The sequence below is a fragment of the Desmodus rotundus genome, chromosome 6, assembly GCF_022682495.2.
Source record: "Desmodus rotundus isolate HL8 chromosome 6, HLdesRot8A.1, whole genome shotgun sequence".
NCBI lineage: Eukaryota > Metazoa > Chordata > Mammalia > Chiroptera > Phyllostomidae > Desmodus > Desmodus rotundus.
Genome location: NC_071392.1, coordinates 24,159,650 through 24,186,351, shown reverse-complemented (window position 1 = coordinate 24,186,351; position 26,702 = coordinate 24,159,650). Strand labels below are relative to the sequence as shown.

Genomic DNA, 26,702 nt, shown 5'->3' with positions numbered 1-26,702 from the left:
CTCGTGGGTGTCGTGTATGCCTGATCGCCAGTGCTTTTAGGTATAACTAGGGCTTGAGAATTTTAACAGTGTAGTTTATAATTTAATATTACAAAAATTATTTAACTCGTTATTGTGTCAGGTACTGAAATGAAAATGTTGACAATATATGATTATTTAGCAGCTAGGTATTTTCTTTTATCAAGCAAAAGTTAGGGTTCTCTATGAATGATTTTAAAGATTTAGTTAATCGTTCAGTTATTTTTGCTGGAAATAAAATAGTTTGACTTGTTAGGACTTGATTTTATATTGTTATATGTTGATGTGAGTTATAATTTGCATATGTAACTTGATATGTTATAATTAAGATAAATAAAGATTACTCAGGAAATGTTATAAAGTTGTTACATATTAATAGCTTTCATTTTTGATCAAAATTATATTTAGTCATTCATAATCTTGTATCAAATAAAAGTTCTGCTTTATTTTTACTCTTTATATATAAAGTACAACTTTACATAAGCACATAAACAGATATGCAGTACATATGTGGAGTTAAAATTTCATGGGGAATTTAGGAAGAAAGTTCTAAAAAGACTCTGGGGGATGTTAAAAAAACAGTTGAAAAACACTGGCATAAATGACTTTTATCCTGCTTTTTCTCATCATATTAGATAGTAAGCATTAAAAATTTATTTTAAGCAAAGCCAGTGGGCATACTATTAACTTAAGAAGTAAAAGCAGATTCACTTGTTACCAGAATCAGTCATTATAATCAATTTCATTTGAGATAATAATCCATAAATGCTAGCAATCTACAAATATCCACCAAGTTCTAGATCAGCTTGGGATTGCTGGGCATGGAGAACTTATTTTTACAGCCTGAAGACTTCAATTTTTAATTTCAAGTGTCATTTTCTTTGAGTTCACTGTTGGTAAAATTTAAACTCATTGACTAGAATCATATAATATAAAAATTAATTTTTTAAACATTTTACTCTTTTTAAAGTGAATTTGGAGCTCATGTAACAAGTGATTCTGGAACCCAAGTAATCTAGCCAAACACAAATATGTGGTTGTTATATATTACTTGTTTTAACAGCTTGGTGAGGGTTTTGTTTTTTAGACAAATATTTTACATTTTTTCTTGTGTGAGTAAAAGTCTAATAAAAGCAAAGGCCTTGGAAATATTCTTATTACAGAAATTCAGGGAGTAGGAATGTCTGTCAAAAGTATGTGTTGTTTTTCATATTCATAATGTTTATATATATAAGCCAAATTCTGTTTTATAGCAGAAAGTTTTTTAGATATGTTCTTTCAGTCCTACTGGAATTGACAGTAGAAAGCAGTTAGTTTTGAGTAATTTAAAGCAAAATTTGTCCCTAGAACAGAATTTATTTATAAATCTATAGTTTTATTAACAAGAAATACATTGAGAAAATATTTAAATAATTTGTGTTTAATTAAAAATTAGACATTTATCAATATTAAACCTTTAGAGCCACTATTTATTTCAGTGTGTACTTGTTTCTTCTGATATTTGGAGAGCATTTAATACATGATTCAGTGTCATTTGCATTACACAGGAACATTAATTTTACAAACTCTGCTCCCAATTTGAGTAACTTTACATATTGACCTAGAAAAGGGCTTAATCGAATCAGCCTAATTAAGTTAACTAATTGACACACTCTGATGAACTTCATATTGAAAGGAAATTAAAGGCAAATAGAAATCACCAGCCTTTGGTTTGAAATCATATTTAAAGGATTTTAAAAAGTTGTATTTAAATGAATAATGTATCTATTTTACACGAACCCTAAAACATGGATAATTTAAAAAGTTAAGAAATAGCATCTGGCGTATGCCAAACCTTTAGCTTTGTCTTGAAAGAAATAAAAAGTAAATTACAAAAAAAAAAGAAGTATATGACAAGTAACTTTGGTCCCTTTTAAAGGTATAGTAGATGTACAAAAAGTATAGTAAATATTTCTAGAATTGCTGAGAGTTAAATCAAATACTCCATAGGATATGACTTAATGTACTGATGTACTTTTTGATCAGCCAGTCCATAAAAAAATGACATTGCCTTCTGGATTCCCGTCAGGGTGGTGGGGATGGCCTGGCCTATCAGACCATTTATGTGGAGCAGGAACTTTCAAAGACCTCCGACTGGAAACCGCCGTTCATGCACATTCCTGCATACCACCCTGCACACGTCCTATCAATGCGTACCACTCTGTACACATTCCCATACAGGGCTCCGTACATAGCTCTGTGCAGCAACCTTCTCGTCCTTCCTATTTGTGATGCACCCTATTTGATGACTTTCGTAAATTACACCTTTAAGACAAATGTTGTTCACAACTCACCAAACTCACATTTTTGTCTAGAGCAGAGCATGCTTGCTGTTAGAATACATCCTGACTGACATATAGGTCTATATCGTTTTGCTTGGTGTCCAGGCATATGGATACAGACCCAGAAGCAAATACAGATAATCTAGCAGGAAGTAATAACTTGCTTATAATCCTAATTTTGTGTAGAGTTTTTTCAAGCTTTTGTGATGTGATCTTCTATTGTTCAGCAATGGTGCACTATTTATAAGTCCTTTTTTTCTCACCATACGATATTAATACAAACTGCAAAAATACCATATCCAGAAATATTTAAAGAAACTAGAAGTTCAAGCAAAGATGTTCAAATGATAGGATTGGAAAGAGGCTCAGGGAATAACATTGAAATTTCTATACTTCATGTTAAAGTGAAGGGCTTCACGCCAGCAGGCTGGCAGCGGGTTGCAAATTTTGGCATTATCTGACTTTGTTCCCAGCTAGTTACTGACATTGAGAAACGTTTAATTCCTGGGAAACATCTTTGATATACGGTCAGTCTTGTCACATAAATGTCAAGAAGCCAGTACTGTTTCTCTTATATTTATTACCTGTGAGGTAATATATGCCAATTTCTACAAAATTGAAATTAAGTGAAATGTACCTTAGTAGCATGAGGTTTGTAGTCAGACAAACCTGGATTTGCCTGTCTACTCCTCCGCTTAGTAGCTGTGCCTCTCCTGAGTTTCCATTTCCTCAGTAATAAAGGTAATTCTATATAGGCATGTTCTGCAGATCCGAGAATAGCATATGTAGAATGACTAGCAAAATTTCCAGCCCATTAAATCCTTCATAAATGGTAACATACATCAGTGTGATTATTATCATTACAGTTATTAATATTGTTAATCTCATGTTTATCCTGATTTATGGGCAAAGTCAAGCTATTTTATTGAATGTATCTTTGATATTTCATAACCTAAGAAATGCCTAAAAATTTATAGTAGCTCTTTACTGTCGAAAAGCTTGCTTGACAAAAACAGTATCATATATAAATTTGATTATTGACACTTTTTTCTGGATTAATATGAAATTAAAGCATAGTACTTTTTCACAATTTTTAAGCAGAGGGATTATATGAATACTGTATTTTCTAAGCATCTTTGAATTCATGCATGTGTTGTTGAATTTAATAAGATACTGAACTATTGCTAATAACAGAGGTCATTAAATAGGTATTATGTGCTCAGACCTACCCCCAAACAAGTAACGTCTCTCTTAAAAAATCAGTTTGTTAGAATTATAAAGCATTGACACAGGGAGAGAGTTTGTTCCCCAAGTTTCTTTGAGGAATATACCAGTTTCACCTTAAGTTTTATTCATAATAGTATACTTATTCATTTAGAGTAGTTGGAATCAAAATTTAAATGTAGAAGTGACTTTATAGATCAACTGGTCAGCTTTCTCTTTAGACCTTATTCTCCTCCGTATTATCTCTGTAGTTAAGAAATTTTGAGTTTCAAAGAATTTGTGAGCAAATTATTGAAGACCTGTAATAAGTACCAGGGACTAGATAAGGATTTTGAGTTTCTGGCTCCAAGTCCATTGATCTTTCCCCTGTGTGGTCCTGGTATTCAGTGCTCATTTATCTATATTTGTGGTTAGATCTCTCTTAACCACAAATTCCCAAATGTTGTGTAATTTCTGTGATTATCCAAGTGGGCTTATTGTTTGACATATGTAGATAAATATTTCCTTATTTTGATATGTTTTTTAAAAAATTTCTTTGCATTGTGTTATATAATAGTCTGACTTTTATCAAGAGCATAATTTGAGATATATTTCCCATACGGAGGTTTAATCTATATACAGATTTCTTCTTTGATATTGCCAGCTTCATTTTCCATCAATGGTATATGTGAATCTTTTAGTATTTTTGTGTTAGATTTTTTAAACCGAATTTCAAGTTGTTTGGTCCTGGCACCTGGAAGTGTTGTACTTATATCACTTTATTAGTGATATTGCTGTTGCTGCTTGATACTTGCTTTGCCTTACTCTGCAGACTCCCAAAATGTAAGATTGCTGCTTCATGAAAGAAAACAAATACTTTCCTCAAGTTATCAGACTGTGAGAATTATTTGCCTGCAAAACTTTAGGTGGCCACTTTTTGAATATCTATATCAGAAATGGCTAAATAAAATGAATGGTTTGCTTAAACAAATACATTTACTCATTATTTTTAACATTAGAATTGCTTAGACAAGTTTTTTTGCTGTTTCGCTGCCACAGATGCCTCACAGTTGAAGCAAGTAGTTTTATTGCATTTTCTCTAACTTGAGCTGTAGACAACAATGTTAAATTTATTATCGATGCAAAATCGTGAATCCCAAGCATGTAAAATTACTGATTTTAAATTTTCTTAGTAACCTTAGGGATCCTCAAACTTAAACACTTGATGCCCTTTTCTGTTTCTATACTGGTGCATCAAACTATTATTCATTAGCTCATGCTGGATCATTTTTATCTATATCTTGCGTTTGTTTTGTTTATATAGAATAAATATTTTATGTTTTCTCATTTTTCTGAACTAAAAGATAGAGATAAAATGGGTTTGAAGTATCAGCTATAATTTATTGCTTGAAAAGAAAGGCCTTATAGCGGTATTGTATGAAAGAGAAAACTACCTAAATCATTTCAGCAGCAAGCTTATAACCAAGATAACATCAGCATTTCCCTTCTGGAAGGAAAATATATGTATTTTCCATATATGAAAGCCGTATTTTATTACAAATAGTATGACAAATTTAACCTATCAGTCACAAACCTACCTTGGAGAAGACTGCTATTTTTGACGGGGAAAACATAATGGCAAGCTTTTGTTTTAGTCACATTTTCAGTGTACACACTAGATCATCAGAAAACTCCTAAAATATATTAAGAAACGAAGTAGTGCTTATCTGGATAGTTCGTAGTTTTCTACTTTAATTCTCAAAATTACCCCATATAAATATAATGAGAAACCACATTAATGATATAATGGCTACTTGATAAAAGTTGTCAGTTTGAAAAATCTAGATTTTTCTGCTCACAGAAAAATATGTAGCTCTGTGATTTAGTATTGCTTGTATTTTTTAAAGTTAAATATTTGTATAGAATAGGAACAAGCAAAATATGCACTATTTGATCTATATTACTTAATAATTAGGAATACAAATGGTTTTAGTTATGTTAGAAAAATTTGATATGCTTGGGGAATGGAGATTTACACATCTTGACTTTGACTTGATAGTGTCTTTCCCGACAAGGAAAAGTAAAATTTTATTGAACTATATTGTATATACTGAAATATGCTTTAAATAATTTTGGAAGATGGTATGCTATAGTAATTTGTAAGTAAGATAAACTTCATTTAGCATGAATGTTTTCTATAAATAACCATGAAGCCTTAATTTATTTTAATTATTACTTTTTTCATATTGCTACTTACTATGGTATATTCAGTAAGAAATTAAATGGCAGTTTAGTTTAAGAGCTGGGCTTTAAATCTATTAAGTACTTTGTTTCCATTATGCAAATGATACGTATTCTTTATAGTTCACTTGGAAAAAGTAGAAAAATGGATAAAGAATACAAGTCATAACCTCTGTCCAGGAGATTACCACTATTAGAATATTGGTATATTTCTTTCTAACTTTTCTTCTTGCATTCATTTAACAAATATTTACTGAGCATCTTATAAGTGTAGGGCCCAGTAACAGTTGCTGGGAGTACTAGGTGTTCATGGCAGGCTCTAACTCCTGTCCTTACGATGCTTGTAGTCTGTCAGAGAATATAGACAGATGACCTGAGAGCTCTGGGAGGAGAACCCAAAGCACTGTTAAAACCAGAAGCAGCGGAACTAACCTGGTTTGATGCGTCCCAGCAAATATTCTTGATAATTTTGGAATTTTAGAATGTGGTAAAAGTCCTCCCTGGATTCCTGTGCCATTATAGGCATATGTTCTCACTTGCTTGCTCGCTCTCTCTCTTTCTGTCATATTTTAAAAATTCCATTGGCTATTTTGGTGAGGATCTAGAAGGAAAAATATTCTGGTGTGCCTATAGCCCTCGTATCTGAAAAATTCACATCATATTAAAACCCGCTATGATACATTATCACTGCTATAAACTTAAACAGACTGAAAATGAACAAACCTCCAAAATGTCTATTAGGGAATTACTTCCCTTGGGCAGAAAAAAGTTTAGCATTTTCAAATTATTTTTATGATAATATAAAGTTGCTTATTCATTTGTTGTATTTTATGGAAACATTTTATTTTTTTCCAGTTTTAACACTACTATTGTCCTAAAGAACCTATCATTGTTTCATAGCAATTTTGTAATAATTTTATGTTAATATACTTAATTTAGTCAAACTATTTAAAGACCTATTTTTTTCTAATCAGATGATCATGTGCTTTGTTTTTACCATTGTAAAGTATGTTAATGAATGTGAAAAGTAGCATGTATTATAGATATATGTAATAGGACATAATCCTATTTCATTAAGACAGTAATTTAACAATGTCATAGAATACCAACCCTTTTATTTTTTTTCTGTTTCATGTATTTTTATTCTATACTATATGTTGTACATTACCATATTCTAAACTTGTTTATTAGTATTAGAAAGTAAAACTAAGGAAAATAAAAACACTTAATATTTAAAAAAATTTTGTTAAAACAATGGCAAATAATCTCTTGAATATGTTGAACCTGTTTTTCATTATTATTAATTATATTAAATTAATTATACTATATTAAAATGTTTCATTGGAAAATCTAGGCTTCTGACACTATGTTTTATGGCATAGTTTCTAGCGCTTTACACATTTCCTATAATATTTACATATTATATTTACATACTACAAAATTATATTTTGAAAGTAAACAATTTTGGTATGGTCTAAGGCTTTATTTTTTTAAATTAATACCAGAAGAATATCAGATAAAAATAGTCTTTCACAGACTCTAATCTTTTGTATTTTTTTTATTGTTCAAGTACAGTTGTCTCCATTTTCCCCCACTACTCCCCTCACCCCAACTATCCCTACCTCCCACCCTTGATCCCACCCCCCTTGGTTTTGTCCATGGGTCCTTTATACATGTTCCTGAAAACCCTTCCCTTTTTCCCCCATTATCCCCTCCCACATCCCTTCTGGTTACTCGCAGATTGTTCTTAATTTCAATGTCTCTGGTTATATTTTGCTTGCATGTGTGTTTTATTGATTAGGTTCACTTATTGATCACATCATCACTTTTTAACTATTTTTATTTTTATACTACAGGAAAACTTCCAAATTGTTATCTGTACTCAGTACCTCCATTTCTCTACTTCATCCCCAACTGGAAATGTTTAAAAAAATAAGCATAAGAGTACAAAATATTATATACCTCCTCATTCATCAGGTAGAGAAAATTCTCAGAATATTAAGTTGAAGCTGAACATTAAATTGAAGTCAGGAAGATTATTCTGATTTGACTGTTTATGATTGGGTGTCTCAAGCAACATACTGGGTTGGCCAAAAAGTAAGTTGGTTTTTTCCAAAAGATGGCTCTAGTAGTGTTTATTAGTCTTTAACTTAATTCAAAATAATTTTGTTAGAGTGTTTTGTGACAGCTGTCATATCAGCATGTATTTAAAAAACATCAAAATTGGTGAATTTTTGTGTAGCCATTTTAAAGATGGAAGAAAATATTCAACATTTTCAGCATATTATGCTTTATTATTTCAAGAAAGGTAAAAATGATACTGAAACACAATAAAAGATTTGTGCAGTGTGTGGAGAAGGTGCCATGACTGATCAAATGTTTCAAAAGTGGTTTGCAAACTTCTGTGCTGGAGATTTCTCACTGGGCAATGCTCCACAGTCGGGTAGACCAGTTGAAGTTGATAACTATCAAATCAAGACATTAATTGAGAACAATCAATGTTATACCACACAAAAATAGCCCCCACACTCAAAATATCCAAATCAATAAAGTTATTGGTGAAAATGAAAAAGGTGTCTTATTTTACAAAAAAAACATACAGGCTTTTTGGCCCATGCAATATATACACATTTAAAAAAAATAGCATTCATAGAAGTCTGCTATTTGTGTTTCTTTCACATACAGAGGTCCATGTGGTCATTTTCAGCATAACTAGGGGACTCAAACATAAAAGGAGATGGAAGAATGTTCTGTTCACAATAAAGGCTCTGAACTCACTCTTTGTGCAAATCAGTGCCAGAGTTGTTTTCTGTTTTTTATCCAGACTGAAAGTCTTAGAGAACAGGATAAAGGGGAGGGGTATTTTATGCTGCAGGAGAAGTTTGATTAATATAGGAGAGACAAAAATGTAATATTCAACAAAAAGTCCTGGCTCTCCAGAGTAATTTTACTATGATTCCCTTGGTCTTCCCACCGTGCTTCCAGTCGTTACATCCACCTCTCCGAAATTAAGGAGGGAGGCAGAAGTGCACAATGACATCTCCCATTCCTCCTTTAAACTGTTTCAACTAGGCTTTGATCTCTGCTATTCCACTGAAATGGTTCGTCTTAACATTAAAATGCCTTGTCACTTAAAATCTCTTTGTTGTCAGACTCAGTAGTCATCGCCTCTGTCTGAATCTTACCTGAACACTCAACACCATTTGACAATATTGGCCATTCCCTCCTTCTCAAAACATTTTATCTTGGTTTATATCGCTCCCCAGTAGTCCCCAAATTTTTTCCTGTATCTTAACTGAATTCCCCACTATACCCAAGTTTATTATTATGGCTTAGTTCTTGGGGCCCCTTTTTCTCTGTTTGTATGTTGTTCCCTAGATAATTGCATATAGTTTCGTAATATCTCTGTGTTGGGACTTCAAATTTCTAATATGAGCTCTGAACAAATAGCTAAAGATTTTCTCAAGTTTAATGTCAAATCAAATGATTGTTTCCAGATCCTTCCTCATTCCCATCACAACTTTTCACATGGTCTTTCCCAACTCACTTCTACCATTTTGTGGGTGCCCAAAACAAAGGCATCATTGTTAATTACTCCTTTTTTGTTTATTCCCTCTATCTACCTGTCAGCCCTGACTCCGACCATATCATAATTCTTTTCATTCCCACTACTGCTGTAGTACTTGGAGCAGCCATCATTCCTGATCTGGACGATGGCAGTAGCCTTCTGCCTTATTTCCTTATTTTTATAAACCTAACTTAACCTCTGTCTTATTCTCTATACTGCAACCACAATACACTTAAAACTCAAAATCAAATCCTATTACTTAAATTCTTAAACCCCCAATGGGCTCTCATTTTTGCAAATGGAATAACCAATATAGCTGCCATAGTCCCACCTAACATTTCATCTCCTGCCAGGTATGCTGACCTTTCTGGTGCTCGGACCTGCTGAGCTCATTTGTACTGCAGGGCCCTTGCCCTTGTTCCTTCTGCCTGGATTGTCTTCCTACGTGACCAGTTCCTTCAAATCATTTAGGTTTCATCCTGAATTAACCCTTTAAGTAGAGGGACTTCCCTGACTACTTTGTTTAAGAAAAAATGTGCTCTATACTTTCTGTCCTTTCCTCTTTTTTGCTACTACATCAAAATATGAAATTATTTATCTCTTAACAATGTACTGTACATCTTTCCCTGTGGGAATTGAAAATCCATGAGGACAAGGACATACTGTCAGTGACCACTTGTTTCTTCATCTCCTGGAGCGGCACCTGGCACACTGAGGACACTAATGTGTTTGTAGGCTAATAAATGAGTAGGAAACATTTCTATGTTCCACGTGTAAGTTTGAGTGCTTCTTCATATAATAATTAGCTTCTTCATATAATAATTAGCATCTTCATTGAAATATTAAAATTATAGTTAGAAAAGGAAGCAAAACTGGTCATTTTTTTCAGCGTATTATGCTTTATTATTTCAAGAAAGGTAAAAACGCAATTGAAATGCAAAAAACAATTTGTGTAGTGTATTGAGAAGGTACTCTGACTAATTGAATGTGTCAAAAGTGGTTTGAGAAATTTCTTGGTACTATTAACATTCTGGCCAAATAATTCTTTGCTGTGGGGCTATCTTATGCATTGGAAGATATTTAGCACCAACCCTGGCCACTGCTCACTAGCAGCAGATAGCCAACATACTCAAAATATCCAATTCAATACAGTCATTGATGAAAATGGAAAGTATCTTTTACTTAATGAGAAAAAACTAAACATTTTTTTCCCAACCCAATATTGTATTTTTTATTTTAAAACTTTAAAATTATACGAGGCCTGTCTGGAAGATATCCAGCCATATAATACGAAAAATAGAGACATTTACTGAGGAAGATACAAGAAACATTGTACATAGGACAATGATGCCTCAGTCCCCTTCAAAGTAGGCACCTTGGGACCTCACACAGTTCTCCCAATAACCATCAGCTACCCTGTTGTACTTTCCTGAATCTCACTGATGGTCTGAAATCTCTTCCCTTTCAAAGGTGATTTTAAAAACTGGTCATTTTTATTCTTGTAGGAAGAAAACAGTACTCCAACCATGTACTTCTGAGCTCAACATTAGACCACACTTTTTGGAAATACGTCTTAAACTTAGTAATAGCTACCATTTTTTTTTTTTGAGCACCTACTGTTACAAGCATTTTACTAGTAAAATTTGTGTGCATAATTCTATTTTTAATTTCCCAAATCGTCACTTTTGAGTTTAGGGTTTTTTTTTTTTAATTTTTACATTTTGCAGGTGAGAAACTGAGGCTGAGAGGTCACGTGCCCCCTCAAAGTCACACCAACAGTAACTGCCAAAGCAGGATTCAGAGGGGTTTGTGCGGCGCCGAAGCCTATGCGTTGTCCATTGTGCTCTTACAGATGTTTGGTGTACGAAAGTCACACAACTTGTTTTTTCAATAGGATCACTTCAATTCACAGCATACATACACGTACAAACACAAACCTCACCAACTTGTTTTGTTTTTACACATGCTCTGTTTTTGCCAACATTTGATTTAAAATCGTATTGATTCATTATGGTCAATACTGACTCATCATGGCTGGCAGTTCCAGGCAGCACCTTAGGAGGCAGGAATTCTGATTCCAGCTCTGTTATTGGAGGGCTGTGGGGCCCTGGGGAAGTCAGTCAGGTACTCCAAGGATGGCTCCTCTCTCCACAGAGCTAAAAGAATGGATCAGATGACCCCTCCTCTAAGGAAGGTACCTCCTAGCCCTAAAATCTTACGGCTCTTAAGTGCTCTGGAAAAGACAATTGAAATTTGTTGTAACTTGGCAACTGAGTTATCTCTTGAATGTGAGCTGCTTATTTAACAATTTGCTCTTCTTGGAAATACACACAGTGGGCAATATTCTTGCTTTAACCAGTCTTGAAATTTAGGGAGGTAATTAGAAGAATGTAGATACAGAATATAAAAGTTTTGAATAATCTATGTTGCTTTATTGTTACCTACCATTGATGGCCCTCATGTAATCAATAAAGGCTCTCACTGAATTATCTTAGTTTGTAACAGTGTTTCGTTTGATCTGGACATTTCCAGGTGTAAACAAATAGGGATGGTTTTACTTCCTCTTTCATAATTTTATACTTCATGTCTTTTTCTCTTGTCTAGTACTATTTGCAAGGATATCCAAAACAAGATCAATTAATGCTGGTGTATTTGTCATCACCTTGACTTTAGCAGTAATGTTTCTAGTGTGCGATGCTAGCTTTGAGCCAAAACATAGGTTCTGTTAAGAAAATATAAATATACATGCAAAATGTCATGTTGAAAATAAACTGCAAGTTGTAGAAGAATATATAATATAATGTCATTCATGTAAAGTGTTAAAGTATAAAAACACCAGGGAGTGATTAATATCCAATTCCATGTACTGGATGGATGGATGGATGGATGGATGGATGGGGAAGGACTATCCAGAGGGCTTCATAACTGTTCTAAGTTATGGTTATGATGATTATGTTTGCAGCATTTCATGACAAAATCTGATTTGCTGAGGAAACCCAGAGGTGTCTGCTGACTAGCTGTAAACAATGTAGGAGACAAATTCAGGACACCTGTCCTGGCTGGTGTGGCTCAGTGGTTGAGCACCGGACTGTGAAGCAAAAGGGTCTCAGGTTCGATTCTAGGGCACATGCCTGGGTTGCTGGCCAGGTCCCCAGTGTGGGGAGGGCACATAAGAGGCAACCACACATTGATGTTTCTCTCCCTCTCTTTCTCTCTCCCTCTCTAAAAAATAAAATCTTTTAAAAAATTATTAAAAAAAAATTCAATACATCTTCACATTTCAAATGTACAAAATTCCCGAGAGCAGGGATCAGCTGTATTCTCCTTTCTGCTCTGAACATGTGATAGGTAGTAGGTGTTCACTAGGTAATTATTGGCTGAAAATATGGAGGAAAGGTAAAAGGAAACAATATTTTTTAGTAGTTTTCTCTCTCCTCATTCTCTACACACAAATCATTAAAATAATTAATTTTTAAGGAAATCTTAGTTTAAATAAGGCATATAGATGTTGAAACCCTATAGTTTTCCTAAAGAACAGAATGTTACTAAGTTTCCCATGCAGATTTCCAGAGATCAAATACTGTAACATATTTATGGAGCCACTTGTAGCATGTGTGAAACATGTAACGTGAAATCATTATGGGGTAGCTACTTGTGTGCCAAGCCCTAACAATGATTCAGGCTACCTACTTTCAGAGGGGACAAAATCAAAATGCTGTCCCAGTCTCAAAGGCCTGTTTTATTATTGTTTTGAATTCCTGTTTTATTATTGTTTTGATATTGAATGTATTAACAAGGCGTTTCAAACTGGTGAAATACAGAATATTCAGTTTATACAAGGGTGGGCAAAGGTGGGTTTACAGTTGTGATACAAATAAGAAATACAATAATTACTAATACAAGAACAAACTGTTTCATGTCCTTGTAACTGTAACCCTACGTTCGCCCACCCCATATTCTATTTTAAGACAAAATTGAATGAAAGAGTTGCGTTCTATTTATGTATTTTCTGTCTGTGACAAAACCCATACCAGTAATTTAAAAAATAAGTAAAATAATTTCTTAAAACCCCTCTCATAGTGCAGTAGAGAATTTTAATTGCCTCTGTAATTGTTGAGCATCTATATTATGAAAACACTTTTGAAACATTTAATGTATTTTTTGACTTACCAATATGGTTGCCACATAATGTGACTATGAAATCATTAACTTTTATTTTCTCATTTTTATAAACTTAAATGTACAACTCCATTTGTTGTTAACTATTGCATTATATCAGTATTTTTATATACAGTTTAACAGCACACTAGGATTTTTTTCAGTCTCTTGAGTGTGAACTCTCAACATTCCTACGAGTCCTCAAGAGTCCTTCACGGACCTTATGAATCTTCTTCTCACAAATAGAGTCTATTTTTTCTTTCTTGGAAAGCAAGCTTTTGTGTTAGTAGCTGCCAAGGAATTGAGAAAGCCATGGACCGTGATCATAAATCCCCTTTACATGAGCTTTATTGAAGAGCAGTCATCCCCGGGTAATGGCAGAATTTTATGTTGCTCAGAAAGCGATTTTTGTGACATCTTCACAATACCCCTTTGTGTCCTCAACGATTTCTGTATCCTCGTGAGATTTAGGAAATATAACACAACAAATCCTGAACGTTGTCAGGGTGCTTGAAAAATGAAAAGCAGCTGGTGTGTTTATAAACAGTCTTCAGGGAGCAGCGCCGTCGGCCTGTTCTGGATTTCAAGACTGCTTTTGGATCAGTTCTACAGGGTGGACTTGGGACGTTTTGTACACCTGAGTAATTAATGGGGTTGATATCTATTGGACAGAAGTTAAATTACTTTGGAAAGGTTTGTGAAGCCTTCAAACTTTATTGATCATGAGCAACTCTAATTGTCCATGTGTTATAGTGGAAAGAATTCTTTGGAGTCAGAGCTGAGTTGGAAACCTGGCTCCTCCTCCAGTTTTCTCAATGGGAAATGGAAATGATAATACTTATCTTGCTTGGCATTTGTGATGATTACATATGACACGTGTAAATACTTGGTATTTAATAAGTGCTAAAAGAGACAAAACTACGTTTATTTCTGTTTCCCATGCATCTATATAGTAGGGAATTCATTCATAGATTCAGAAACATTCATTGAGAGGCTATGATATGACAGCCTTACCAGTGCCTGAGGATACTGGGGTAAGCAAGGCAGAAAATCTGCTGTCGTGGAACTTACACTCTAGTGAAGCGAGGGCAAGTGATTTTCCACACACACACCCCCGCCCCCAGAGTTGCGTGGCTTTGGACACTGTGTGTATCAATCAGGACTTGAATCTAGCTTTGCCAGTCACTGACCACAAAGCCCATTTCCTCTGGGACACAACTGCACAGGAGAAACAGGACAAGTACACAGTATGTGTGGAGTGACCGTCCGTGAGCACTGTGTAGCACTAGAACCAGAAAAGGCTAACACCCAGTACTGCCTGCCTTTCCGTGCCATTTCCCGCTCCTGTCTTTTCTGTCCCTGGGCTTCAGTGGATTTGGAACGTTCTCCCTGTTCCCTCTACCTGGAGTGCGCATCCCTCTATGCCTTACCTTACCTGTCCTTCTTGAAATCCTTCGAGTCTCAAGGTATTTGTCATTTTCAGTAGGGTAGGGGCCTTCCCTGAAACTTTTAGATTGTTCTGTCAAAAGTATTTTATAGGAAAGTCAACCTTTTTTCATGCATGAAAAATTAATGTGCCATAGGAGATGTGTTACTTAAATGTCTAATGAGCAATTAATTTCCAATAAAACTGTGAAGATTAATGGGCTCACCCTAGGAAAAATAGCATTCAACGTGAAGTAGATATTTGAGGCAACTTAATCTGTTCACTTGGGAGTAAAGTTTTAAAACTTTGCTTTGCAAACCTAAGTTTACTTCTGAAGGATATAGTCCTCAATATTGGTTAGCTTAACGAAAGAGCAGTGTAAGTTACTTTGAGAAGTATTTGTTTTTAAAGATTCACAGTATTAACCTTTGAGCACAGGGGATGCTGTAGCCCAATTCTGCGGAATATTAATCATTACAAAAATAAATTCTCCTTATGAATTGTCATGGTTCGGTTTTCTTCCCTTCGCATTTACATGCCTGATGAACTTTATTACACACTTTCTCCCCTGCAGTGCGGTTTTATGCACAGCTGTCTACGTCACTGGAATGCGGGCTCCTCTAGGCAACAGAACCTCTTATTCATCTTTATTATTTCTGTCACCTTGCCCACTGTCTGACACACCACCGTTGTTCAGTAAACTTTTGTGGGAGGAAGAAAGGAAGGATTCTAGGAATAGAATTTACTTAAAGAGTTAAGACCATCTTCAAAAGATTAATGTTTTCATATGAGGCAAAGGACAACTGTATTCCAGACCCTTCGAAAATGAGATTACAATCAAGTCTGTCATTGTGTTTCAAAAAAAAAGTCAAACATTTTTTTAGCTTTTGATTTACTAACAGTTTCATTTTGTTTTGATATTTGTACACAATTTAGTCTTAAATTAAATGATGCTGCTATGGAGAAATTTCTTTTGTTAAGCAGAAGTAAATCTTTTCTTCCAGATAATAGACATTTTGGAATCCCTGACTAAAGGTACTCAAATAAAATGTCAGTATTAATAAGGACAGCTACTACCCCAACAGAAACGATAGTATGAAATAATACAAACAGGTCTTCTTATATCTTATTATGTTACCAGTTGAATATTGTCCTAGTGGTTCTTAAACTGCATGAGTGAGTCCCAAAAATATGACAAGGAATTTCCTATGGAAGACACCACTCCGTGTTGCTGAATAACTGTGTGGTTTTACTAACAGGCAGTACACACTTATTCATACTGTGCAGTCTGCAGTGTGCTGTTCATACCAGAGAAATTCTAAAACCTCGTTATCCATAACTGATTGCTTCAGCATACTATTTTGATGAGAACCTTTATAGTATTTGAAACCAAAGTATACATAGTCCTAAATCATCTAACAAAGATTGTTTGCTTGTCTGTTCTTACTTTGTGTTGAGATAAATTTAGATTTTGAGAGTTGCAAAAATTGCGTACAGAGTATGCAGCTTCTTATTTAACATCTTATGGAAGCATAGAACAATTATTGGTGGTAAACCTTAGCATAACATTATTAAGTAAACTACAGAATTCATTTGTGTTTTACTGGTTTTGCCGACTGTGTCCTTCTTCTAGCTCAGGATCCTCTATTCACTTTGTCATTATGTCCCCTCCAATTCGTGACAGTCACTTCCTCTTCCTTGCCTTTCATGGTTTCGACACTTTTGAAAAGTACTTGGCATTTATTTTATAGACCACCTCTTAATTTAAGATTTGCCTTTTACTTTTCACAATTAGATTAAAGTATGCATTACTGGGAAAGCTACCAGTTCAAGTACCATGGTTATTGCTTATATTAATGAATAAATAAAATATGCTAAAAATAAGTACTTTTCAGCTTGTATAATGAACTAAGTTATTGGTGAATAATTTCTAGTCATAATAAACAATGCATGCATCTATGAAAATTTTAATGAGCTAATAACTGATTCTTCTTATTCAACCTGGAGATCTCTTAGTGATAGAACTATCTATAATTTGGTGATCTTGCATATCTCAAATATTTTTGACATTATTTTACCTTTAATTTGGTAGAGTTTTTTAAACTCTTGGGGATTTAAACCTGTATATGTGTATTGTGGCAAAAACAACATATGTGTACCTGTCAGGAAAGTAGAGGTTTATATGTAATCTCTTTCAATATTAGCACATTTTGGATTTTTGAAATTAATATTTAGTGAATAGTAAATGATGTATGTAAAAATATTTTCTAAAGAACCTCTTTAAATGTTATATATCTTCGTAGAACATACACTTTAATTAATATATATTGGACACATGGTATCCTCATTTGACAATATATTTATGTTGGCCAGTTATGGGATTTGAGGATTTTTTTCCTGTAATTATTGCTAACTACACACCAACTTACCAACCTAAATATTTCAAAAGCAAGTAATGTCTTTTAAACCAAAAATGTTATAACTGAAGGAAAGTTACCAATGTGGGGCCTCTAATGTACAGCTCTAGTATATACTTCTATGTTTATTCCCCACGTGTTAGAAGTCTGCTAGAGAAGGAGAGGTGTTTTTGTTTGTTTGTTTGTCTTTAAGACCATAAGCTCCTCAGGGGTTATTAAACGTAGTCATCATACAAGAACTTATCTATCTATCAGAAGAAAAGAGAATGATGGTATTCTTAGTCCCATGAAGTCAGCAACATATTTTAAACGTATCTTAAACACCTAAAAATTCACATTATGAAAGTTGTGCTTTTTCATGTTTATGGGAAGGTTATAAGCTTATAGATTTGGGTTTATGCTCATTAATAGTCTAACACACCATCCATCATTATTTCCTCTCTTTTATCCCATGTAGTTTGCCGGACCCTCACCTTCTACTCACTAATCTTTTCCTTTGCTATAAATGTGCTCTCCCTAGGTGGCTGGGCAAATTTTTATGGTCTTTCTTCCCAGGTCAGAGAGATTCCCTCCTGATCCCAAAGCGTTCTTGGGAAATCCCAAGTCTTATTTTTAAATGCCCCTTTTCCCTGCTACCAAAAGCCACCACAAAGAAATAAAAAGTGACAGGAGGAACTAAAGATTTCAAAAAGCACTAGATCTGCTCCAGAATCACAGATTGGAGAGAGACGTGATTACTCAACAGATAAAACACATTATTCATGTATTCTCACACATGAAATTAGATATTTCTTATTACTCTTATCTATCTTACTTGCTATTAAAATAAAGGATATGATTTTTGTGATATTCAATAAGGGGAGATTTCTTTGATTAGCTGTCTTTTGTTTTAATCACTATGTAGAGAAAAAAGATGGAAATTTATAAAATAGCTCCATTCTGTTTAATGACATATGTGTTTGAGCTAGGTTTACTAAGAACCTCCCTAGTTTAATTTTACAATATAGTTCGAGTCTTTCTAATTAAACATGCAACTTGTGTCATAAAAAAAAAAACCTCATATGCTTTTTTACAGTAAATTTAATTAAGCATTTCCTGTAAGTTCATTTCAGTATCTATCATGGCCCACTAAAGTTGGAATTCAGTTGTAAAATAGTAGATTAATTGCCTTTTGTATTAAATGAAATAAGAATCTCAAATATGCAAAGTCAGGAAATTTAATTGTGTTCTTCAATTGCTTATTCAATGCATTGGAAAACCAAATGCAGAAGTACAGAAAAAAGGGCCAAAGGTTGTTAAATGTAGCACATCACACACATTTTGCACTTTACTTAATGATCCAAGTATTTATCGCTATGAAGTAAATGTACTAGTGAAAGAATTATGGCGGAATTATAAAACGTTAAAAACTCTAATTAATTTTAGTCTGGAGCACGGAGCGTGCTCATTTTGCCTAAAACATTTTCATTATCATCAGTATTTTTCCGGTTATTAAGATAAATTTTTGCTCACTCTGTAGCACAAGCATATTTTCTCTGTTAAAAGCACAATCTTAAACACTGTTGACAGTTATATCTGATATATGTTTTATATGAAGCAAAGAAAGTTTTTGATCACAGACTGGAACAATATAGTATATATCGCTTTTCTATGCTCGTTCTGTAACTAACAGAACAGGTTAAGTGTGTCAATGTATTTTTTGCCAAAAAGCACATGCTAGCTCTCTCTCATATGTATGTTAATATATATTTGTAAACATTAAAAAAGGGCCATTGTTAAAGTATATGGATGATTTTATTCATTTGAATCCAGTTACAATAACTCTAATTAGTCAATGGCATATTTAAAGTCTAAAGAAAATATCATGAGAAAATAGAAATACTTTTAGTGTTTATTTGTACCTTCTCCCCTCATTTCGCTGTTGTATCACCATGTGGCTTTGTCTGCTGTGAACAGCTAATTCAGTAAAGTAAAAGCAGGTGACGTCATTCTCTTTGTAAACATAGACCCCCATTAGGCTTATTTCTATTGAAAATAGTTCAAATGGCCAGATTATGAAGGGATTTATTAAAAGAAAGCTTATGTTTTCTGACTGTGAAAGTAATCCACGCCCAGAGTAGAAAAATAAGAAAATACATGAAAGCATAGCAAGGAAATAAAAATAACATAACCATTATGAACATTTAAAGTACTCAAGAAAGGAATTTTAGACAGAAAGTGAAAAGGAAACAGCAGCCTTAAATGACACACTAGATCAGATGGATTTAACTGATATCACTAGAGCATTTCATCCCAAAGCAGCAGAATATACATTCTTTCTAAGTGCACAAGGAACATTATCTAGGATAGACCTCAATAAATTTAAGAAGACTGAAATTATATCAAGCATATTTGCTGACCATAATGGTATAAAACTAGAAATCAATCACAAGAGGAAAAAAAGCCGAAAAACAAAGACATGGAAGCTAAATAACATGTTGCTAAATAATGAATGGGTTAACAATGAGATCAAGGAAGAAATCTAAAAGAGACCTTGAAACAAATGAAAATGAGGACACAACAACCCCAAATCTGTGTGGGACCCAGTGGAAATGGTCCTAACTGGGAAAATTCATAGCATTACAGGCCTATCGCAAAAACAAGAAGAATATCAAACACACAATCTAACTTTACACTGAAATGAACTAGAAAAAGAACAACAAAGCCTAAAGTGAGTAGAAATAAACAAAACAGAGTCTCAAAAAAATACAGAAGATTAGTGAAAACGAGCTAGTTCAGAGAAAGAAAAGAAGGAAGGAAAGATGGAAGGAATTTTAAGTAGAATAATGGAATGCAAAAATTTTATTTTAGCTGTATATTTTCAGTGTAGAGTCTACCAGTGGTTTATGTTTTTTTCTACATAGAATCTTTTAGCATATTTTGTATTTACTTTGAATTTAGAAAACTTTCACCAAGTAGCCATTTTTATTTATTAATCTTTTTAGTTTGAAATAATTTTAGACTTACAGAAAAGTTGCAAAAGTAATTAAAAATAATTCTCATTTGGCCTTCATCCAGCTTCCTGCAGTGTTCCCATCTCCTGAAAGCAAAGCAAATTACTGAAACCAGGAAAGTAACGTCAAGACAATACTATTAACAGTGGCATGGACCATAGTCAGATTTTGCCAGTTTTCCCACTAATGTTCTTTTTATTGCCTAGGATCCCACATTGCATTTAGTCATTATATCCCCTTAGTTCTTTTCCAATCTGTGATAGTCCAAACTTTGCCTTGTCTTTCACGACTTTTACACTTTTGCAGACTACTGTTCAATTATTTTGTAGTTTTTCTCTGTTGTTTTCTCATGAGTAGATTGAGGTTGCACATTATTGGGAAGGATACCATGGTTTCAGTGCATCACACCAAAAGGTTAATGTTAATATGTATCACTGGTGATGTTGACCTTCATCACTTGGTAATGGTGGTGGCTGACAGTCTTCTCCACTATAAAGATACTCTGAAAGCCATCTCTAAAGATATAAAGAAGCAATGGGGAAAGTTGTCCCTTCGTGTAATTCTACCCTAAAATCATCAATACTCATGGACTGTAATTTGAATCTAAATATTACCTGAACTGTAGATATCCTGACTGCTAAAGCAAGTGGCATTTGTTTGGAGTTGCATACCTCCTAAGAGAAAGGAAAAGCAGGATGGACAGGTTTTATTAATTGGCATCAGTTCTTTGAACTCTCATGAGAACTAAGTGAAATTTGTAAAGAAGGAAAAATGGAAGACCCCTCTCTTACAATCTGGAGCAAGCTGAATGACATTTAAACAAAGTCTTGCAAGTTTATTCAATGTTAAGAGGGATTTGGTGTAGATAAAAATGGCAGTGTTCTTACTTATTTCTCTGTTAGAATAACTGTTTTAGTCTCGTGTTGTCACCTGGAACACTAGACCATAATTATATTGTTGCCTCTCTACAACCATGCTGTTAGGGAAGAAGAGCAAGAAGACTAAGGAGCCATATTCCGTTATTTGACATTATGAGTATTATTGTTATATGAATGGGTATTCTTGAAATTCCACATGTAAGAGGCATATCCACAAGGATGTCACAATTAGCACATTTTTTTGGAGGATGAATTAACAAGCTTAAACATTAAGAGGTAAATTGGTCTACTTCCCAGCGGCCCCAAAGGGTACATTTTCTTGCTGACTGCTTCAGAACACTTCATGAAACAAATGTCAAACTTGTCAGAGCTGTCACCAGGAAAATGATCTGTGTGGCAAGGGTCTTTCACTGGGAAACAAACAGATGTCTTTTCTCAGCAAAAAGTGACAAAATCCTGCCATCTATCAGAAGAAATTCTTGTCTGCCTTTAATATCCAGTAGAGAAGAAATACTTTGGTAAAAAAGCGTCCTTTCTTTGCAGTTTCACTCATTAGGCACTCCTTTGTCAATGATACTTGATTTGCCAGCTGAGCAATTTTAATGTTTTTGTTGATCGTGAATTGCATGTAAACTTCTTTTAAAAAATTGACCTACAATGTTAAAAACACAAATAAACACTTCAAAAAAAAAAAAAAGAGCCAAAGCAACCTCTAAAATCCTTCCTGGAACTGGCTCTAATTCTAATGCTTTTATTTATAATGATAAAAATACATTAGTGTTATTTTGGTTATTTTAATGATGTTATATTATAGCAGTTATGATGAATTATACTCCAGCAGTTAGGGTTAAATGCCTTTTCCACCCTTCCATAATTCTTTTTACATCCAGATCACAGCTCTCCTTACACAAAGGAAGAAAGAGATTGGATCTTGTTACTTATACAAGTGTTTTAAAGGCATACAAAGGCAAGATATTTTAAGACATGTCTTCAGTGAAAAGGAAAGCGTAGAATAGTTTTTGCACCTGTCGTGAGCAGACGGCAGTGTTAGGAGAGACGTGCATTCACAAACCATACTTTATTACTCAGGAAAATTCAACAAGAAAAAGGCTGGCACTATATTAAGAAACTTAGTTAAATGTGAAAGTAAAGCATATATATACGTCCTAGTCCTCAGGGTTACTATTAAGCCTTTGCATTTCTGTTTTGATGTAGAGCATAATTAAAGGTTGTCATGAAAATGAGATAGCCAAGCTTCTTAGACCAGTGAGTCTTTCTGGTGTGGGCAGTTAGTAGGCTGCTGTCCGCAGAGTAAAGGCTCCATTCTTGTACATATTAAAGGATACGACCTTGATAACGGCTTCTTGGCTGATGTTGCTTCAGATATTTGCTTATTTCTGTTTTTAATACTAGTAAGTTAAGATGGCCAGAGAGTGACTACTGGTTAGGGAAGGATATTGCGCTTTTCCAAATTACATTATTAGTTCAGGCATACCTTTCTTTTATTCAATTTTTACTCCACTGTTTCAAATAACTCAGAAACCATTTATTGGATTCCAACTATATACTAACTGTGCACTGTTTGATGGTAGGAATGTAAGACAAAGAAGGTAAAGTCCTGCCTTTAGGAACGTATAGACAAATTCAATGCTACCTAACAAAAATTGCTTGCCACCTTTACCTGCTGATTTAATGCTTTCTGTCGGTGTCTCATCTGAAGAAGGCAGTGGAAATTACAGAGTAATATTTACTTTTTATTAGGATATAATTAAAATGTAATCTCTAGAAATGTTTGTCCAAAAGTGGAAACTACATGTTAATAGATTTTCAAGAGTCAACAGAACATAGTATCTCTATTCAGTAGAGATAAATTGGTAAAAAGGAGTAAACAAAATACAGGGGCTTTTCTGCTTAGAGAAGTGTGTTAAAACTACATTGCCAAGATGATTTAAACACCATCTGTCACATTCCATATATCTATAATATTCAGATTGATAATATTGATAATTTCCCTACTCTCCTGGTGTTGACTAAGTCTGAATCCCAGATGCTATTGAATTTAGAGACAAAGCATATAAAGGAATATTTCTCCAACTTAATGTTTACAGGTGAAATTTGGGTTTTCATGGAAAACAAATATGTATGCCTTGCTTTGCATTTTCTCATCCAAGTATTTAATTGAACTGAATTTGGTTTAATAAGATAATAGAGAAATAGAGTGATGCCTTTGGTGATACCGACACTATTACTGTTGTCTAGAGATACTTAAGAAATTGCTACTCCTGCTTTAATTAACTCAGGAAAGAGTTAGGCAGTGCTTTGTCCTGCAGTTAATAAAAATGAAAGATCTCACTTGATAAATCAAAAATATCAGAAAAGCAAGGCTGCTTTGTACTTGGGTATTGTTGAAGGAACTGGTGTGATGAGATGGGTTTCAAATTGTGAGATGAAATATTTTTCCAGCCTCTCATTACTCACACTTTGGAGGTCACCGTTTAATACTGAACACCAGAAGCACTTTATTCCTATGGAGCCAGGCATTATGATGTCACTTCATTTATTCACCATGTTCCACCAGCTCCTGCTCTGAATGATGAGGCCACCCCCTCGAATTGAAACTGGAGAAGATTGTAAGCATTCTACAGCCTGACATGCCCATGTTTCCTATTTTAGAGCCGACTGATCTTCAGATAACATATGGTGGTCCAAGTAATTGGAAAATTGGCAGACCTGTCAAGGAAGTATGCTGGATGACACAAAAATGCCATGCTTGGAGCACGCACTGTCTCAGAAGTTAAATTTATTGTTTTTCATCAAACAGTGAAGCAGAAAGATCGGATTCACCCCTTTAAAAGGACATTTGGTAGTGGCAGGTCTGATTTCAAAAGACATTTTTAGGTAGTCGGTAAAATAAGTTGCTTTAAAAATACAGGAATTTTTAGTCAGGATGTAGTATAAAATAGCCCCCACTGTAAATATTTAAATGTTACATAATTTTACCATTTTGTTTATAGCCTTTTCCCTAGGATGACTGGAATCACAACAGTCAATTCTTCGGAGAAGTAGAGTTAAAATGTATTAAGTATAGCTGATAAAATGCCCTAAAGTTTATATTTTAATGTTTTCTAAAATTTATTTCACAGGAAGATGAAAATGAAGCTGAAAGAAAAAATATATCTCAGGAGCTCAGCATGGAACAGAAAAATCCAAAGAAATAAAGGATTTTCTGTAGTGTTTTGAAAAGTTTGCAATTTATGTAGTAGCAGATAAAATTTCTAATTGTAAAATGTTAAATTGTAAAACCTCAATCTGCAAAATGTTCTGAATAAAGTTGTTGAAAATGAAATAGGAGCTTGCATTTGAAATTTGTATGTTTTTAGAGCAATTTAAACTTTTATATAAAAGTTAGGCCTTTAAAATATATATTTTTTAAAATTCTTAACTGAAATTTGAGAATAGCAGAATTTTTCTTATCCGTAACCTAAAGTTAGCACATCTGGATGACCCAGAAAAAACAAAAACAAAAAAACCTCTGAAAGTCTTTTATCCCCTTACTAGGCTCTGTTGTCCTCTTCAAGGGCCTTAACAGAATTCCAATTATTTTTGTAATGAAAAACCGGCATAGTTCAAAAGTGAACAGGCGACACGTGCACATGAAAACACTTAAAATCAACCAATGCCACACAATTAAATACCATTTTCTGATTTCATCTTAGATACCAACTTAGATATCATGTAATACTCTAGGATTGCAGGGTAAGAGCTAAAAAGAAATGATAAATTAACATTCTCTGTGGCAGAAGTAGGACCGTGACTTTTTTTTTTTTAATTGAATTTTGGGGGATGGCATCGGGTGATAAAATTATATAGGTTTCAGATGTATGATTCTACAATGCATCACCTGCATATTGTACTGTGTGTTCACCACACCAAGTCCAGCCTCCTTCCATCACTGTTTATCCCTCCTTTACCCTCTGCTACCTGCCCTCACCCCCCTGCCTCTGGTAATCACCATACTGTTGTCTGTGTCTGTGATTCTTGTCCCTTCACCCTTTCCACCCAGCCCCCAACTCCCACCCCTCTGACAGCTAGGGCCATGACTTTTAATTCATAAAATATTTACTAAGGACCTACTATGTGCAGGACCCTACACACTTTTCCCGAACATTTCAACATTTAAGTTGTTTGGCTTAAGAATTTTGAAAAAAATTTCTGTGATTTTCATCTTTATCAGTTCGCAGTAACCAGCCGTTTTTCTTTCCCTGGTTCTAATTCCCAAGCTCTCATTTGCCAAGTATAGCAGGAGCAAAGAATCTACTTGCTGTTTGCAGTGCCAAATGTTTTTGACAGACGTCTCTGTTTGATTATTTAAGGCAGAGTTTCTTAAAATAAGAGGCAGAACTTGGGAAGGCTTGTAAGAGAATGTCAGAAACACAACCTCCCTGTGCGGGCAGAACCGTGCACTTGCCCTGCAGCTGTAGTTTTTTCCCAGGCGCCTGACAAGCTCAGCAAAGGTGTGATGGTGGGGCGTGCTGGCAGCTCCGATACAGGGAGCTGAAATGGGAAAACTGCCGCTGCACAAGACAGAAAATTCCTTCCTGTGTAAGCCCCAAATCATGCAACACAAGTGGCTATCAGGAGGACAGCTGTGTCCCACAGACTGGCTTCCCTCCGCGAATCTGGGGGCGAAGACTTGGAGACAAAGGAAAGCCTGAGAAGTCAGGTCAGAGTCAGCCGAGGGCTTCTGCAGTAAGCAAATACAAATTAATTGGATTTTTCCTCCTATTTTTTCTATTTTTGTGATAGATATCAATGTATTTCAAAATACTCATGTTTACATAGATTGCAATTACATGAACAGTGTCGCTTTTGAAAAGAAGCAATAATCCATGATTTATACAATAGCTGACTTTATTTTTTATAGGCACTGTGCTAAAAGCTAGTCAGCATGCATTATACCTCTAATCATCCCAATTAGCATATAATATGCTTACTATTACCCTTCCCATTTTACCAATGATTGAGGCTTAGACACGGGAAATAAGTTAACCAAGGTTGAGTAGCTTGTAATCAGCAGAGCAAGACTTCAAACCCAAGCAGTCTCACCCCAGAATATCACTTTTTGCTTCTGTGGAATACTTAATGCCATACCTCTTTCAAGCCACTGTTCTCCCTCTTTCTTACCAGCACCTCACTCATTATCGGCTACCTTTCCTTTAGTTGTGTCTTTCCCCTAACTTCTCAGCCATGTTTCATTCATTTTGAAGACTGACTTGAGTGGAGTAAGCGAGACAATTGTAACTACCATTCCACCTGCTCCAAAACATGAAAATCCTGCTTTATCTTTTTTACATTAGGACAGATGGAACAAGTAGGAAAACCTCTTACCGCTTTCTGTGAGTTTTTCAAAAACTTTATGGCCATATTTTTTGGTAGACTGTTTAGTCAATTATTAGTATGTTGCATCTCAGCTGTTAAT

At 34.5% G+C, this 26,702-nt stretch overlaps 1 protein-coding gene across 3 annotated transcripts in view; it reads left to right on the top strand.

Annotated features, from left to right (window-relative positions):
- PHF14 (PHD finger protein 14) overlaps window positions 1–26,702 on the top strand; it is a 179,719-nt gene that overhangs the window by 139,053 nt on the left and 13,964 nt on the right. The window contains exon 18 of one of the 3 annotated variants that reach the window (XM_024577287.3): window positions 24,367–24,569. The exons of 1 other annotated variant lie outside the window; for it this stretch is intronic. In XM_024577287.3, coding sequence (XP_024433055.1) covers window positions 24,367–24,441 — 75 coding nt within the window. In that variant the 3' untranslated portion in view covers window positions 24,442–24,569. Of the gene's footprint in view, window positions 1–23,896; window positions 24,345–24,366; window positions 24,570–26,702 lie in introns of those variants that run through there. One more of the 3 variants, XM_045185200.3, reaches the window with a different exon arrangement.